At 51.3% G+C, this 14,934-nt stretch overlaps 1 protein-coding gene across 1 annotated transcript; it reads right to left on the bottom strand.

Moving 5' to 3' along the window:
• Positions 1–817: 817 nt before the first annotated feature.
• Positions 818–12,008, bottom strand: PGLYRP3 (peptidoglycan recognition protein 3). The gene is made up of 8 exons (XM_033093468.1): positions 11,935–12,008; positions 9,066–9,205; positions 8,019–8,220; positions 6,918–7,036; positions 5,826–5,978; positions 4,407–4,605; positions 2,037–2,155; positions 818–1,371 (listed from the first exon to the last, which is right to left on the bottom strand). Exons 1-8 carry the CDS (start codon positions 12,006–12,008, stop codon positions 1,193–1,195), a joined length of 1,185 nt encoding a protein of 394 aa, XP_032949359.1. The 3' UTR covers positions 818–1,192.
• Positions 12,009–14,934: the final 2,926 nt, after the last annotated feature.

The raw sequence follows: 14,934 nt of genomic DNA on the forward strand, positions 1-14,934 counted from the left end.
CTTTTGAGCCCTGGCTTCCCGTTCTCCTGGGTGGTGCCGTTCATAATAAAATAGCCAATCCTTCTCCACTGCAATTCTCGGTGGTTAGAGCTCGGCTCTGCTGGCACCGGGTCGTCGAACACTCTGTTCTGTAACAGACCAAATACCAAATACCAAAGGTATGGGGGCAGGGAGAGTCCATGTTTCTGGCTCCTTCTATGTCTCCCTCCCCCTTCTTCCTCCTCCCTTTGTTTCCAGATCAGAAAAAACAAGAGCAGTTCCTGTGCTTCTCCCGACCAGCAGTACTTGTGTCCTCTGTCTGAAAAGAGGGGCTTCCATGCCAGGAGGGCTGCAGTGTCCACAACTCTGGGTCAGCCTGACACCCAGGGGCCGGGCCAGGCAAAGGCAGGCAGCGGGCACCGGGCGCCACGCATGGACTCAGCCTGAGCCTGGACGAGTGCGTGGTCCCTGCCCTCTTGGAGCTCTGGGAAGATGGGCACCCAGGACCCTGGAGACACAGCACCCATTACAGACAAGTAACCACAGCCAGTTCTGAGCCTCAGACAGAGGAAACGGGAGCAGAGAGGATGCTGGTAGGAAGGGTTCCCCAAAGAGGGGATGATGAGCAAAGTGGAAAGGGGAGCAGGAACCTGGATCCATTCATTCGTTTATTCAGGCATTTCTTCCACAAATATCTGTAGTACCTACTAGATTCCAGACACTGCTGAGAAACTGAGGACACAGAGACGAAAACAAATGGACTGGTCAGAGAGAATAGACACGTCCAGAAACAATTAAGCCCTAAGTAAGGGCTGCACTGAAGTATGGATGAGTCAGTGTGTGAGCAGAGAGGAGGGACTGGGCAGACAGCAGGACAGGTGCACCAGGCAGGGGGGCGCATACAAAGGGAGCGAGAAGTCAAACAGGGACCAGCCGTCATGTTACCAGGCTGAGGAGCTGGGAGCCCAGGGCAGAAGAAGATGACGAGAGGGGAAGTGGGCCCAGACTCAGGGGGCTGGATGCCCAGCCACGGGGATCGGCGGTCGCTGGAGGATGCCAGCAGAAGAGGGTCATACCAACCTGAGACAGGAGGGACGGATGGGGCTGGCAGGGAGGGACATGAGGTGTTGAGCCATTGTGCAGGGTGAGGACAGGGGAGGCCCAGCAGCCCGTGGGGGAAGTGGGGGGACGGTCTCAGGGAGCAGGGGTTCCCTCACTGTCTGAAATGAGGCCAGGTGCTGATGATGTTGTACAAAGCCTTCCCAGGAGACAGGATATTGCTAACGTCACTGTGCCCCACCAGAATGTAGTTGGGAGTCAGGTACCCCTTGTCCACCGCACACTGGATCAGGGTCTGGGCCGCCTCCAGCGCCGCGGCGTTGGGCGCCTTTTCTGCAAGACACATTTACCCCATCAATCATCAGGGTCTCCAGGTTACTTGCTTAGGGCTGAGACAAGAGCCCAGATTCCAGTCTCCCTCTGCCCCTCCCCCGCCCACCACCACCACCACGGTCAATACACATAAACTGTGGCAGCCAGGCACAAAGAGGAAACACGGTCATTGCGTTCCTTGATTCCTCCATGCAAAGCTTCTTCCAGAAAGTTCAAAACTGCTCTGAAAGAGAGGCTGCAGCCCACCACACTCTTCTCAGAAGGCATCACTAGGTAGCCATGGCCCCCCTGGACCAGCCATGGCCACGGCTTTGCATCACAGGCAGCGAGGCGCCCCAGCACTGTTGCCATGGTTCCCAAGGAACAGGATGCACTTGCTGACTGAGCCATAAAAGCACCAAAGTTTGCAAAAGATTATGTTCTGTCTTGCTCCCTGCTTGCCTTGGGTATGGCTATGAGGAGAGACGGGGATTGGATGGCTTGGGGACAACGGTCTGCCAGGGAGGGACTCCTGGTGACTGGCATCCCATATGGAGAGTCCTTTAAAGCTAAAAGGTTCCACTGACACTGCCAGGCACCGCCAGGTGACCTCTTCCCCCATCCTCCCTAGACACCCCACACCGTGCTTCATCCCCCAGAACCTCTGCCCCAGGCTCAGTCCTTACCGACAAAGTTGCCCATGAACGCAATTCCCAGGCCAATATCGTTGTAGCCGTAAGTGTGAGAGCCTTGGCGGTGCCAGCCAACGCCTTCATACACACCGCCGTCCTGGCCCACCAGGAAGCTAGGATTGGGCAAAGGGAAACGGAGGACGTCACTCTGGGCAGAAGGACGGGTTTCATTCCCTCCTTGACTCATTCATTCACTCTTTCGTCCATGTATCGGCTATTGACTGAACGGCTCTTACGGGCCAATGTGCACAGAGACAAAACAGGAAAAACCACCACAGCCCCTGACCCCGAGAAGTGAGGTCACGCAGTGACAAGCAATCATCGTCCCAACTTCAGTCCCCTGCCACGTGGCCTTTCTCCCCATAAAGCCCCAGACTCTGACCCCTCCACGAGTACAGCAGAAACGTAGTTTTCTTCTGGGTTACGCCGACGCTGGGTAGGAAGGTGGTGCTCCTGGGAACTCCGGTCGAGCCCCTTCTTTCTTCTCACTCAGCATGGTCTTCCCAATCACCCAGTCTCGTAGCTTCAATTACCGTCTATAAAGACCACATGCCCCAACAGACTCAGCTGCTTCTGCAGTTTCCTCAGCCAGAAATTGGGCATCATCCTGAATGCCTCCCTCTTCCTCCCAGGCCCATCCAATCATGAATCACGGCTGGTCAATCGGCTTGTCAATCATATCTCCTACTTTAAATCCCTCCTCTTCCCTCTATGCCGTCGGCCACCACACTGCTCCAGGTCCCCGCCGTATTTGTCAGGATTACTGCAATAGCTTCCTGCTCCGTGCTTCGCCTCCTTCCAATCCATTCTTAAAATAGCACCCAGAGTGGTTTTGCTAACACACGAATCCTATCATAGGGCATGACCTTCCAGTTGCCCTTCAAATAGAGTCAATCTGTCAGGACCAACTCCGAGGCCTCTCTCGTGACGTGACTCCTGTCGGCCTCTCCAGCCTTACCTCTCACCCTTCCCCTCTTGAAACCTAGTTTTATGTATGAGGTAAAGTTCTTCAGGTCCTCAGAGAGACGTGCTCTGTCTGCATCCAGGCCCTTACTTGGACCATCCCCCATCCTTGTTTGCCTGGCTCACCCCCACTTGTTACCCGTGTCCCAGCTCGGATGCCCCCCACTCTGGGAGCCCTACCCTGACACACTCACTCCCCCGAAGCCTCATCCTGTGTCCATCCTCTTCCTCGTCCGTCACAGCCTAATTCTGACCGGTCCTTACTGGTTTGCTATCTTCCCTCTCTCTCCTCCCCAGAGGAAGGAACCATTTCTATCTTGCCAAGCACCAGGCACATAGCAGATACCCAACAAACACAGGTAAAAAAGTTAGAAAACAGTGAGTGAGAGGACGCTTTGCCTTGATGACAGTCCCCATCTGGATTAGAGATGACGCACCCCGAGGCTGGAAGGCGAGGGGGACAGCATAACAGGTTTCAAAGTCAGGAACCAGGGATCGAGTCCCTGAAGACTGAATGAGAAGGGAAAACTAACATTCCCTCAGCTTGTGGCATTTTGCACTTGGGATTTCCAAATTTACTGTCCAAGGCCGTGGAAAGTCCCACAAAGGACAGCAACAGTTTCCACTGTCCGCAAAGCTTGCTTTTTAGTGGGAGTTAAGAAGAGAGAGTCAGCAGCCAAAACAGGACACATGTGAAAGCACGTCCACCCGAGACTTGGTGAAGTTTGTCGTGATGAAGTCACAGACAAAGGGTCGCCATTTGTCATACTCTAACTCTAAATCCCTTCTATGAAATGCCAAGTAGCTTCAGCTGTTCCATCAGCTTCATGTGTTTCCTTATTATGGACGTGGCGTTAAAGGCACCAAACAAGAAAATTCTGATGTCACTCTGTATCTTCAAATAGAACAGAGACTGTTGTCCCTGCTGTAGAGATGAGGAGAGAGGCCCAGAGACATGAAAAGCTCCCGTGCGTATAAAACAGAGTAAACAATACCAGAGGTACTGAGGATTCTAACATCAGAGAGAGCAAGTTTGGGGCTGGGAGACCAAGGCAGGGGGGTGAGCAGGTACTGTGTCTCTGAGTGGTTGGAAGGGATTACACAAAAGAGGCACAACCCTTCGACGGCCTTCTGGGAGGCGCTCACAGTCTTGCTGTATCACTGCTGCTTCTAACGTCTACTTTCCAGAGTCTACCTCTCGGTCCCTCGTGGAGAAGAGAGATAACTAACTCTTAGCTATGTCTGAACGATAGTCCAGAGTCTCGCACAAATAAAACGTGATGCCGTATGTAAAGCACCTGGTGCACAGGAAGGGCTCAGTAAACATCGGTTCCGTCCCGCAGCCTTTCTTCCTACAGCCCTAAAGAAAAGGAGGGTTGCATCCCCACCAACCCCGCTTACTGATATCCGATGTCACAGAAGTCCAGCCTGTCCATGTGGTAGGACTGTGTGTCTCGGACGCGAATCAGACAGTCCATGGATTCATTGCAGGTGGCCCCAGCAGTGTGGATGATGATGACATATTTGGCCGGGAGGTTCATCTTAGGGCAGTGTGTCTCTCTGGCGTCCCACGCCGACCGCGTAATGATGACGGGGCAAGCTGTGGCGAAGTGAAAAGCGAAGGACATGGGTGCTCACCGGTGCCCACACGTGGAGCATCTCACCACTGTGGGCTGGGTTATTGCTCAGTCTCCCCGACCCACTCGTACCGACGGGCACACCAGCTCACGCACTCAGCGGTGGGGTTCTAGGAAAGGCCAGATAAGGATTGCCTCGGTCCAGAGGCTGGAGCCAATGGACAGGAGCAAAAATCGACGGGTTCTGTTGATCGTACAGAGGCATGGCCGTTTCCTTCGAAGGACACAGTGTACCTACCTGCTTGAATATGCCTTGTAGATATAATACATGCAGGTGTGTGGACGGATGGAACAGGGCCAGTCTGCAGAAATCAGCTGACTCGCTCAACTACTAATTGCATGTATATGGAAATAGTTTGAAATCTAATAAGGACTCTACTAGTGTGTCCTTATTAGGTTATCATGATTGAAGATAACACCTGACCGAAAGCAAGAAACACTAGAAACTGACAATTTTCCAAAAACGTTAATAAAAGATACCCGTGATTCCAAGAAAAAGTCCACCCTAGCTGAGAGTGCTAAACTACTGACCGCGCTTACTCGTTGTACTGCTTTTAGGTGGCTGCTTGATTTTTATTATCATAGCACATGATTTTTCTTATCCACCTTCTTTGAATATTCACTCTGACGTCCACGTAACTGGTGAACTCAAGTTTTTCGCAGCCCTGTGGTCATGTTGCAGGTTTACGGGGTTTTGCACTTAGGGAGATGTGTGTGTATGGGTGTGTGTGTGTGTGTGTGTGTGTGTGTGTTCACATAGTAGACATGAATATACACACATGTTTATCCCGCCCCACTTTTCTCCATAGCCTTCCTGTCAGCTGACATCACATGTATTTTACGTGCTAATTTCGGATTTCTTCATGTTATGTCTTTCTTCACGGAAATGTGAAGTGTTGTCTGTTCTATTCACAGCTGTATCTTCAGTACCCAGAAGAGTGTCTAGTATTCGGTAACTATTGATGAAGTGAAAATGTGTGTACATACGTATTTATGTCAAGAATGGCTCCATGGCTATATTATTCCAGTGGGGAAGAGAGGAGACCAGGAAGACACCGTCTCAGAATGTTCTGGACCTCAGGTGTTCTTGGTCCACAAAGCCAATGAACGCCAATAGGAAAAAGCCTTCCCTCACGGTTGAGTGCTCACTGGGAGGAGGGTGAGGTGGGACTGAGAACCTTACCTTTCCTGGGCATCACTGGCTGCTGAGGGGTCAGGCAGACCTCTTCTTTCAAGAGAAGTGGCTGAATATACCTGGGTGACAGGTGACGCTTCCGGATGGCATAGAAGATCAGGTCCTCTGCAGCTAATAAGGCAGCAGGGCTGGGAGTACTGCCTGAAAGAGAGTGACACAGAACACAGAGCTGTCAGCAAGAAACTCCGACCTGGCCTAGACCTGGAGGGAGGATACGCTGACCACCTGAGCCTGCAGAACTGATGGATGAGAAGAGAGGAAGCTGGACCAGTAGCCAGGACAGGGGACCTAAGAGACCAGGAACTACTTGGACAGAGCTCCTGGAGGCAAAGTAGTTGACCTTTTCCAAGTGCCAAAATAAGACTTTTATCCGCTCCATCTGTAAGTGGAAGAGCTGGCAGGCAGTAAAATCTGCATGGGAAGGGAGGCCGCCCTCACCCAGTCAGGTCCGCCCTAGCACGGAGAAAAGGGTGACAGTATTTACTTAGGAGCTCTCGCAATCAGACATGCGGCAAGCACTCTTTATATCCATTAACTCATATAATTTTCATGGAAAACCTCTGAGATAAATGCTATCCGTCGCCCCGGTTGTCAGAGGAGGATCCTGGCAGGTGCCAGTCATTTGTTAGCTCTCCACTCCATTCTGCCCTCTGCTCTCCTGTCTTACAAGGGGCTAAAACCCTGCAAACGACACTTCCCAGGCTGTGTTGCCTGCCGGCTTCTGGTCGGGTTCTCCCCAGGGGAGACGCTGGAGGAAGAGCGTCACCATGCTTTCCCACCTCTGCCACCTGCACCTCAGTCACTCAACCCCAGACTCCACGAGCAACGGCAAACTCAGGAGCTCAAGCAGAGCCGGTGGTGGCTTCAGCAATGTCACAGGAGTGCAGACCAGAGAAGAGGAAGAGGACAAAAAGGAAGCCATGTCACAGAATCCAAGCAAGGAAAGAAGTTCAAGAGGCGGGCAATAGTCCGCAAGGACAAGTATGATGTAGGCTGAAAAGACAAGGGTGTGGACACGAGGGACCACAGGAAGGCAGTGCAGACAGCTCACTGGCAGAGGGTCAGAGGGGTGACCATTACCTTGCTTGGCGCCGAAGAAGGCGAGGCCCAGGGAGACGTTGTTGTAGCCCTGGGTGTGCGTGCCTTGCATGTCCCAGCCAACACCTTCATACACGCTGCCATCGTCCCCAACCAGGAAGCTGCCAGGCAAGGAAACATGGATTGCAAGGCAAATCTCTGTAACAGGACACCTGTCAGCCATCCTCAGAAGGGACAAAGGTTCTCGAGGCTCATAAATAAATACTATGCTCAGCGGCCTAACGGGGGTTGGAGTACCCCACTTTGGACTTCCCAGAGACGTCCTGTAGATGTTGTTGACACTCAGCTTATGCGTGTTTCCCAGAACCTGACTTTAAAAGTACTCAAAGTGGAACTTGAAGGTGTGACCCTCACGGACCTGAGCACGTCGGTTCCACATTTTCCAAGGGCATGAGAATTCATTCATCCAGTTTTTATTATGGGACCAAGCCCTTGAACATCTAAAACCATCCACTGAGATTCAGGAATTCCTTCCTACTGACTTGTGCTTCAGTTTAGCCTTAGGAATTCCCGTGAGCTCTTCTTTAGCACAGAAGTTTGTTTAGAACGCTCCTTTTCTCCGTTTATTTTGAAAACCAATGTAGCTATTCTCTTGTTCTACCTCCCCCTTTCTTTCCGCCTCTATATAACTGTCCGTGTGCACACGTGGAACAGGTGCTGGAGTAGCAGGCAGTCTGGGAACAGTTCTGGGTCCACGTTGCTTAGCCGTGTGACTTCGAGCAAATTCTCTAACTCCCCCAGATCACAGTCGGTAGTATTTCTCCTACCCAGTCCTTGAGTGACTTGGGTAATATTTGTGAAGACCTTTGTAAACTGTAATGGCCCGCGAGCTGCAAGGGGACGGCTGTGGCCAGCACATGACCTCCGTTGCTCCTTTCCAGGAGGTCCCAGCCTCCAAGACCCCATCTGAATAAATGGCCCAGAGCGTCCCCACAATGACCCTGGAGGATTTTGAATTTTGTTTGTTTGTTTGAGATTTTTTTTTTAAGTTATCATACATTTCAAAAGCAATGGACATGGGGAAAACAGAGAAGGGGAGGTGGGAGGCCCCCCCTGAGGGGGAACTTGGATGTGGGCTCTCACTTGTAGGCCACGTCGCACCAGCCTTTGGTGTAGACAGAGTGGGCCTGAAGGTCCCGCAGATTCTGCCTGCAGTCGTTCTGCTCCTGGCACTCCATCCCCACAAGCTGCTCCGTGAGGACGTAGGGCACAGGCAGGGACAGCCGGCCGCTACAGGTCAGTGACCTGGACCCCCACTCCTTGCGGGAGACAATGGTGGGCGCACCTGCAGGGAGACCGAAGGACGGCATGCAGCAGCTGCCCAGGCAGCCCTAGTCCTCCCCCTCCAGGGCCCCTTCTGCCCCACCCACCGTGGTGTGACAGGCCCTGGGGAAGGAAGGTCTTCACCCACAGCCTCCCTTTTGTATCTCCAATAGTCCGTTTAGGCTAAAAAAAAAAAAATCCCATCAGACTCTGCATTCAGCCTGGACGTCCAATCACCTTGTTCTCCAAACACTGGCTCCTTGTACTTCCCACCCTCAACCTCTCTCTCTGTGATGGTTTCACACTCCTGCCTTTAGAAAGCAGCCCCGGTGACACACGGCCCAACCGCGGGGCCTCAGCTGCCTTCTCTGAGGAAGCATGGTCCTCACTGACATTTGCCCCAATCTCTGACCATGTCCTTTGTCCAGCCCAGCCCTCAGAGTGGTGACTCTCTGAAGACCATTCTGCCACTTTCCTCAAACTGTGGTTCCCCGGGTCCAGAGCCCAAGGAGGTTCCATGAGCGTCAGGTACGTGTCTCTCTCTTCCAGAAGAAAACTCCCTGTGGGCAGGGCTATGAGAGCCCCACAAGGACCCCAGGCCCCCTGAGCCTGCCTTTCTGTCCCTATCGTGGGCCCCCCGGGAGCTCTCTGAGAGACAGGGTATCTCCACCCTCCTACTGAGAGCTGGGGACTGGGGCCCTGTCTTTTCTCCCCGTGTCTTCTCTCCTTCCTGAACCCCACCTCTGCCTGAGGACTCAGGACAATCCATGGCCATCGTTGGCAGACACCCATCTTATGATTGCCCCCCACCCACTGATGCTCCCAGCCACACCTAAGAAGCCCCAGCCAAACCCCAAACCGCCTCACCACTGTGACCCTTGTGGATGAGCCGTGAGATGCCGACAAACAGGTCCACAAGATGCTCCGACACTTCTCTCGCTTGACGTTCACTCCAGGAGAACCGTGTGGAATCCCCTGCAAAGGAACGTCGTACTTGGTTTTGGTCTCTGGAGAACACCCGGACCAGCTCAGAGGCACAGGCTCCATATCCCCACCCCGCTCCACAGCCTCCCAGCTCCCCAAGTGCCCTGACCTCCTCTAGGAAGCAAGGCAGAGGAGAACCGCACATGTCTCTGGCCTCACCCTGCCACTGCCTCTCACGTCGGCCCCAACGAGGCCCTCCTGCGGCCACTTTCCCCAACCCTCCCTGCATGCCAGGGGCACTGCAGGCTCTCTGCCCCCTCTCTGACTGAGCAGCTCTGCCTTTCCCAGGCCACCTGCTTACCTAGGAATAGATCAGAGTGCCACAGGCCAAAGCAGTCCTCATCATGTTGAGCTAACATCTATTCTGTACAATATTAAGCACCTATTGATCCAGACGAGGTTCTTGAAACATAGGAATTTGCAGGCTGTTGAGACTGCCCCCACAAACTAGGTTTTATAGATAGGATCAATCGAGGATCAGCCATCACAAGCATGCCTCACCCCCCTCCATCTGTCCAGTCCCTGAGGCCCTAGAACCAGCAATGTCTCAGCTGTAAGTTACCAAGCACTTTCAAGGGCACTCGCAGATTTGTGGCTTAAAACAATTTTATAAGATAAGCAAAGCAAAGCAAATTAACTACTCCCTCTGTACAGATGAGAAACTAAGCGTCAGAGACGTTAGGTTACTTGTCTAAGATGATACGGGTTGTAATCCGTAGCCTTGGACTCCAACCCTGGCCGTCTGGCCCCAGAGCCATGTTCATCACCACTACACGCCGTGGCCTCCCCAGATGACCTTGGGCAGGTCGTGGTCAGATGACCTCGGGCAAGTCATTGCTACACATGGCCTGTTTCTCTGTCTACAAGACAAGGTCCCTAAGGGTCTCCACCACGGTTCTGAGATGCTTCCTTCCGTGAAATCATCAGGAGCATGTACATGGCCATGACCCTGAGGCCAAGGTCTGCTGTGCAGGCTGGAGAGATCGTGAGGACTAGAGCCCGTCTCAGCAGGGAGGGGGAACCTGAGCTGGGCCAAGAAGGGGAACACAGGATTGGTGGGCAGCAGTGATGAACCTGGAGAGGACAGTTCGCAAGTGAAACCAGGCTAGGGCTGATGCCTAACGCACTTCTGACCCAATGCAAGGACACTTACCCCCGGCCCCGAGACCCAGAGCTGAGAAGACAAGAAGCCACGGCAGCAGCATCACGTGGTCCCAGGACATCAATAGAAAGTGCGGAGTGAAGCCCTGGGAGACACGTTGACTGTTAGTCCAACCTGGCTCACTCTTCAAACGGGGCACCCGCCCCACTGCGTGGCACCCTGTCTGCCTCCCCCCAAACTGTGGGCCTCCTGAGAGCCCGCACCTGGCCAGGCTTCTCAGGGTCCGCAGCACACGGCCTGACCCCCAGCAGGCGCTCAGGAGAGGGGAGGCCACCAACACCTCTGTTTAGCCACCACCCTCTCCCCCACCTCTTACCCTGGGAGCTCCTTCCAGCATAGATCATAGCAATTCCTAAAATCCTTGAGCAGATGCTATGAGTAAACCCTGTGTAGATATTTTCACATCTAGTGCCGTCATTTTATATTTAATCTTTAAAAATTCCCATAAGATATTCTTAGTCTCGCTTTTAGAAGTGAACCCACTGAGGCTCAGAAGCCGTGAACTACGAGTAGGGGTGAGGCTGGGCTTCGTCCCCAGCACTATTTGAGAGTCAGAGATGTGTTAAGTCATCCAATTTGGTGCTCTATCCCCCCCCAAAAAAAAGCCCAACAGATGCTCAATTAACTTTTTCTTGAGTGAGAATAATAGTAACAGCAACAATTACCACACACGGATCACGTCCTACATTGCACATATTTTCCAAGGACTCCCCAGATATTCCATCAAATTTCCTCACAGTGCCCTGTGAGACCCACGTTTATCATCAGGAAACGGGGCCTCAGCGACTCTAAGTCACTTGCCCAAAGTTATCCAACCAGTAGGAGCAGAGCCGGATCACGGCCAGGTCTGTCTGACTCCGCAGGCTCTGCCGGGAACTTTCTGATGGCAGAGGGTCTCTGCGTGGGCCCAGGACCTCCGTGGTCCTTTCCAGCTGCACAAATCTTTTCTGCTCTCAGGCAGAAAATAATTCTTACTTGGGCTCCATCAAAATGAAATATCAGCCCCTGGAGATGTCGACCAAACCATCCACTCTTCTCCCGGTTATCTTACTGAGAAACTATAGAAGGAGGTTTGAGAGGAAATGGCGTACACCATTGCTCTCCAGAGTTTTTATATTTTCACCGGTAATCCCAGATGGAACACGTTTAGAACCACAGTTTAAGACTTGAGCCTGTAGGTACTTCCTGGATCGGGACAAGCAATCTCCTGGTAAATAACACCCAGGATTCCATTCATTCGAGAAGACTGCACTGAAGACAAAATGAGCCCATCACAGATGAGCACAGGCACCTAACAAGCACGTGGGACAGTGTCCAACCTCCCTCGTGGGCCGAATGAGAGGCGGGAATTAATGTGCCCAAGACGGAAGCCCTGTAGGCTGGCCTCCCGCAAAGCTAACAGGAAACCAGCAATCACTTCTGGTCAACAGGTTTGCACCCTGCTCGCTTGACCCTGGTGCTTCTCCAACTACGAATGCTGATGTGACAAACGCTGTCCTGAGGTGTCACATCACACAGCTGAAATTGCAAGGCTTGAGCCCAGCCCCGGATCACACCAGAGGTTTCTCCCACCCCCACTCCCACTCTCACCTCCAGTTGCAAACACTGAACTGGCAGGATAGGCTGGAGCCAAGGTTCGGCCCCTCGGTCACATTGCTATGCATTCCGTGTACGTAAAACAAAGACGAAATACCAGGAAAGGAGACAACCGAGACGTAATAGATAGGGGACTACGGGCTAGACAGAAAGGGAAGAACTAGGATAGAGGTAAAGCCAGGACCCACAGCCCTGGCAAGACAGACCAGCAGTGGTATAACCAAACTCATTTAGAAGAATTTAGAATAGAGAAAATTTTCTCATTTGGAGGGAGACTTCCCTACAAATAAGAGGAGAGATTGGGGGAACCTCCTCCACTATGTTAACATTTTAACCTGATAGAGTCCAGATCCTTCGATGAGAGAAAGCTTCCCAGGAAGAAACACGCACACTCACACTCAGAAATACCTGTGCAGCTCTGGGTACAGGCAGCTCCCCCGTTCACACTTGGCCCTGGCCTGTCCTCCAGCCGCTGTTCCCTGGGCCTTCACTCTCCCTGTGCTGGAGGCCACTCCCCCCGGGAATGGAGCCTCAGGCTCTGGCTTCCAGGAGAGAAGAGGAAAGCAGGGCCCCTAACCAAGGTGGAGAGGAGAAGGAGAGCAGAGCTTCCAGGCTGGGTCCACAGCACCTAGAGGAGCTCAGGTGAGACTGGACTCGGGCTGAGAGCTAGGACCCGCCCTGTGAGTAAGCCCAGGTGCCTCCTCCCTGGGAAAGGACACAATTGCCCAAGCTCCCTGAGCGGCTGCCTCATCCCAGCTCTCAGGAAGCCCGGCCAACCTGGGGGTGTCCCTGGGACCTGGGAGTGTGTCCCACATCTGGGGACTTCCTGCCCTGGAGACAGATGTGCTCCGGGGTGTGGAAGCTGTGAGTGAACACCTCCCCCTTCCATGGGGTCACCAGCAGGGGCAGGGTGGGTTCAGAGAAATAGAAAGGCACCTGCCAGCAGCTTGCAATGTGTCATCACTAGAAGTGATCCTGACCCTGTGGCCCACTGGCCCATTTATCCTCCCCCACCCCCATCTTAGCATCCAACTGTCTGAACCGAACGCCTTAAGAAGCATTTTACAAACCAAGGCTCTCCCGCTCTTCACCCGCTTCTGACAGTGGCTTTCATCTTTAGCTGTCTCCCAGAATCCTGAACCTTCTCTGAGGAGCTCTGTACTGAAGACAGACTTTCCTGCTCCCAAGGGTACATACCTGAGTCACAGCCCTTGAAACGGGAGAGCTCAGACCAGAGGTCCTGGAAACCACACTGCCCACTTCAGAGGCTGCTTGAATAGCCACTGTGCGGCCCACACTGCTCGCCCATATGGTGTTTTTGTGAGAGTTAGAAAAGATGCTCCTTCCACAGGTAAAAATTGTAGTTCATAGGTTGTTTATTAACAAAAGCAATTAGAAGTAGTCACTTCCTACATGCCACGTAAATCAAATTATTAAACGTAAACTAGCACTTTAAATTTTTTTTTTTTAAAGATTTTATTGAGGAAGGGGAACAGGACTTTAATTGGGGAACAGTGTGTACTTCCAGGACTTTTTTCCAAGTCAAGTTGTTGTCCTTTCAGTCTTAGTTGTGGAGGGTGCAGCTCAGCTCCAGGTCCAGTTGCCGTTGCTAGTTTGCAGGGGACGCAGCCCACCATCCCTTGCGGGAGTCGAACTGGCAACCTTGTGGTTGAGAGGACGCACTCCAACCAACTGAGCCATCCGGGAGCTCAGCGGCAGCTCAGCTCAAGGTGCCGAGTTCAATCTTAGTTGCAGGGGTTGGAGCCCACCATCCCTTGCTGGACTCAGGGAATTGAACTGGCAACCTTGTGGTTGAGAGCCCACTGGCCCATGTGGGAATCGAACCGGCAGCCTTCGGAGTTAGGAGCACGGAGCTCCAACCGCCTGAGCCACCGGGCTGGCCCAGCACTTTAAATTTTTAACAACAATAATTAAGAACTCAGAGTCACTGGGGTAGAATAACTTGTCATGCCGTTGCCTTACTTTCCTGGAAACAAAACTCTTTGTGCTAATTTTGATACAACTTGATCAAGTATTTCATTGTCTTAAAAACCTAATGACTATCTCCTCTCGGTTGGGCCGTTTGACATACATTTTCGTTTGAGACGTGATATTTTCAGAAAGATATCTGGCATACACGTATTTTTGCTGCAAACATGCTTCCACTTCAGCAGGACTCACACTAGACTGAGAAAATAAGTAAAAGTCTCCGCTCCCTCATCCAAGGGTATCTAATCAATATCACTTTCCTTCCTATATTCATCCGTTCATTTCAATTGTAAAATGTCACCTAGTAGAAATTGTCTGTGTGCATCATAATTTTCCAAACTTTATATGAAATCTAAATACTAAAACAGCCATAACCTTCTATCTGTATTGTAGAATTTTCTTTAAGAATGATACTGTCATATCCGGTTTTTGAAAAGTTTGAAATATCAGGTTGATGGGTTGATATGAGACTCACAATTGAAGTGAGTGCTTCCTTTTTTCTAATATTTTCTACGTTGGAGAAATTACTGTCATAGTCAAGAGTTTCCTAATTTGTTAGCATCATTAATACATTTTCCACAAACATTTTTGCCTCTTTTTTCTTTAAATTGTCTGTTTTCAAGGACATTGTGAAAACCAAATTGAACTGCCTACATAACTTTCCTCAGAATAATAATTTGACTAAATAAATTATGCCAAGGTATTACTGAGCAAATGACGCTTAACATGGTTATTTTTAAATATATGCCTTATGCTTGAGTTCTGGAATACAACTTTATTAAAGGCATTACTTTGACTGTTACATCACATATTAGATGATTGTTCTAAATTAATTTTTTATAATCTTTTCAATGTAATCCAATGTTTCATTGATGCTGAAAGGTAGCTATTAAGCTCTTGGACAATATAAAAACTATTAAGGGTATCAAGAGAAATTTCAGCTTCTTCGTTTACTACCAAGTTTAAAGGTTTCAGAGAGAAAGGACCACAGAATTCTTTAGAAAA

This window comes from Rhinolophus ferrumequinum, chromosome 22, assembly GCF_004115265.2.
Source record: "Rhinolophus ferrumequinum isolate MPI-CBG mRhiFer1 chromosome 22, mRhiFer1_v1.p, whole genome shotgun sequence".
In the NCBI taxonomy this organism is placed as follows: domain Eukaryota; kingdom Metazoa; phylum Chordata; class Mammalia; order Chiroptera; family Rhinolophidae; genus Rhinolophus; species Rhinolophus ferrumequinum.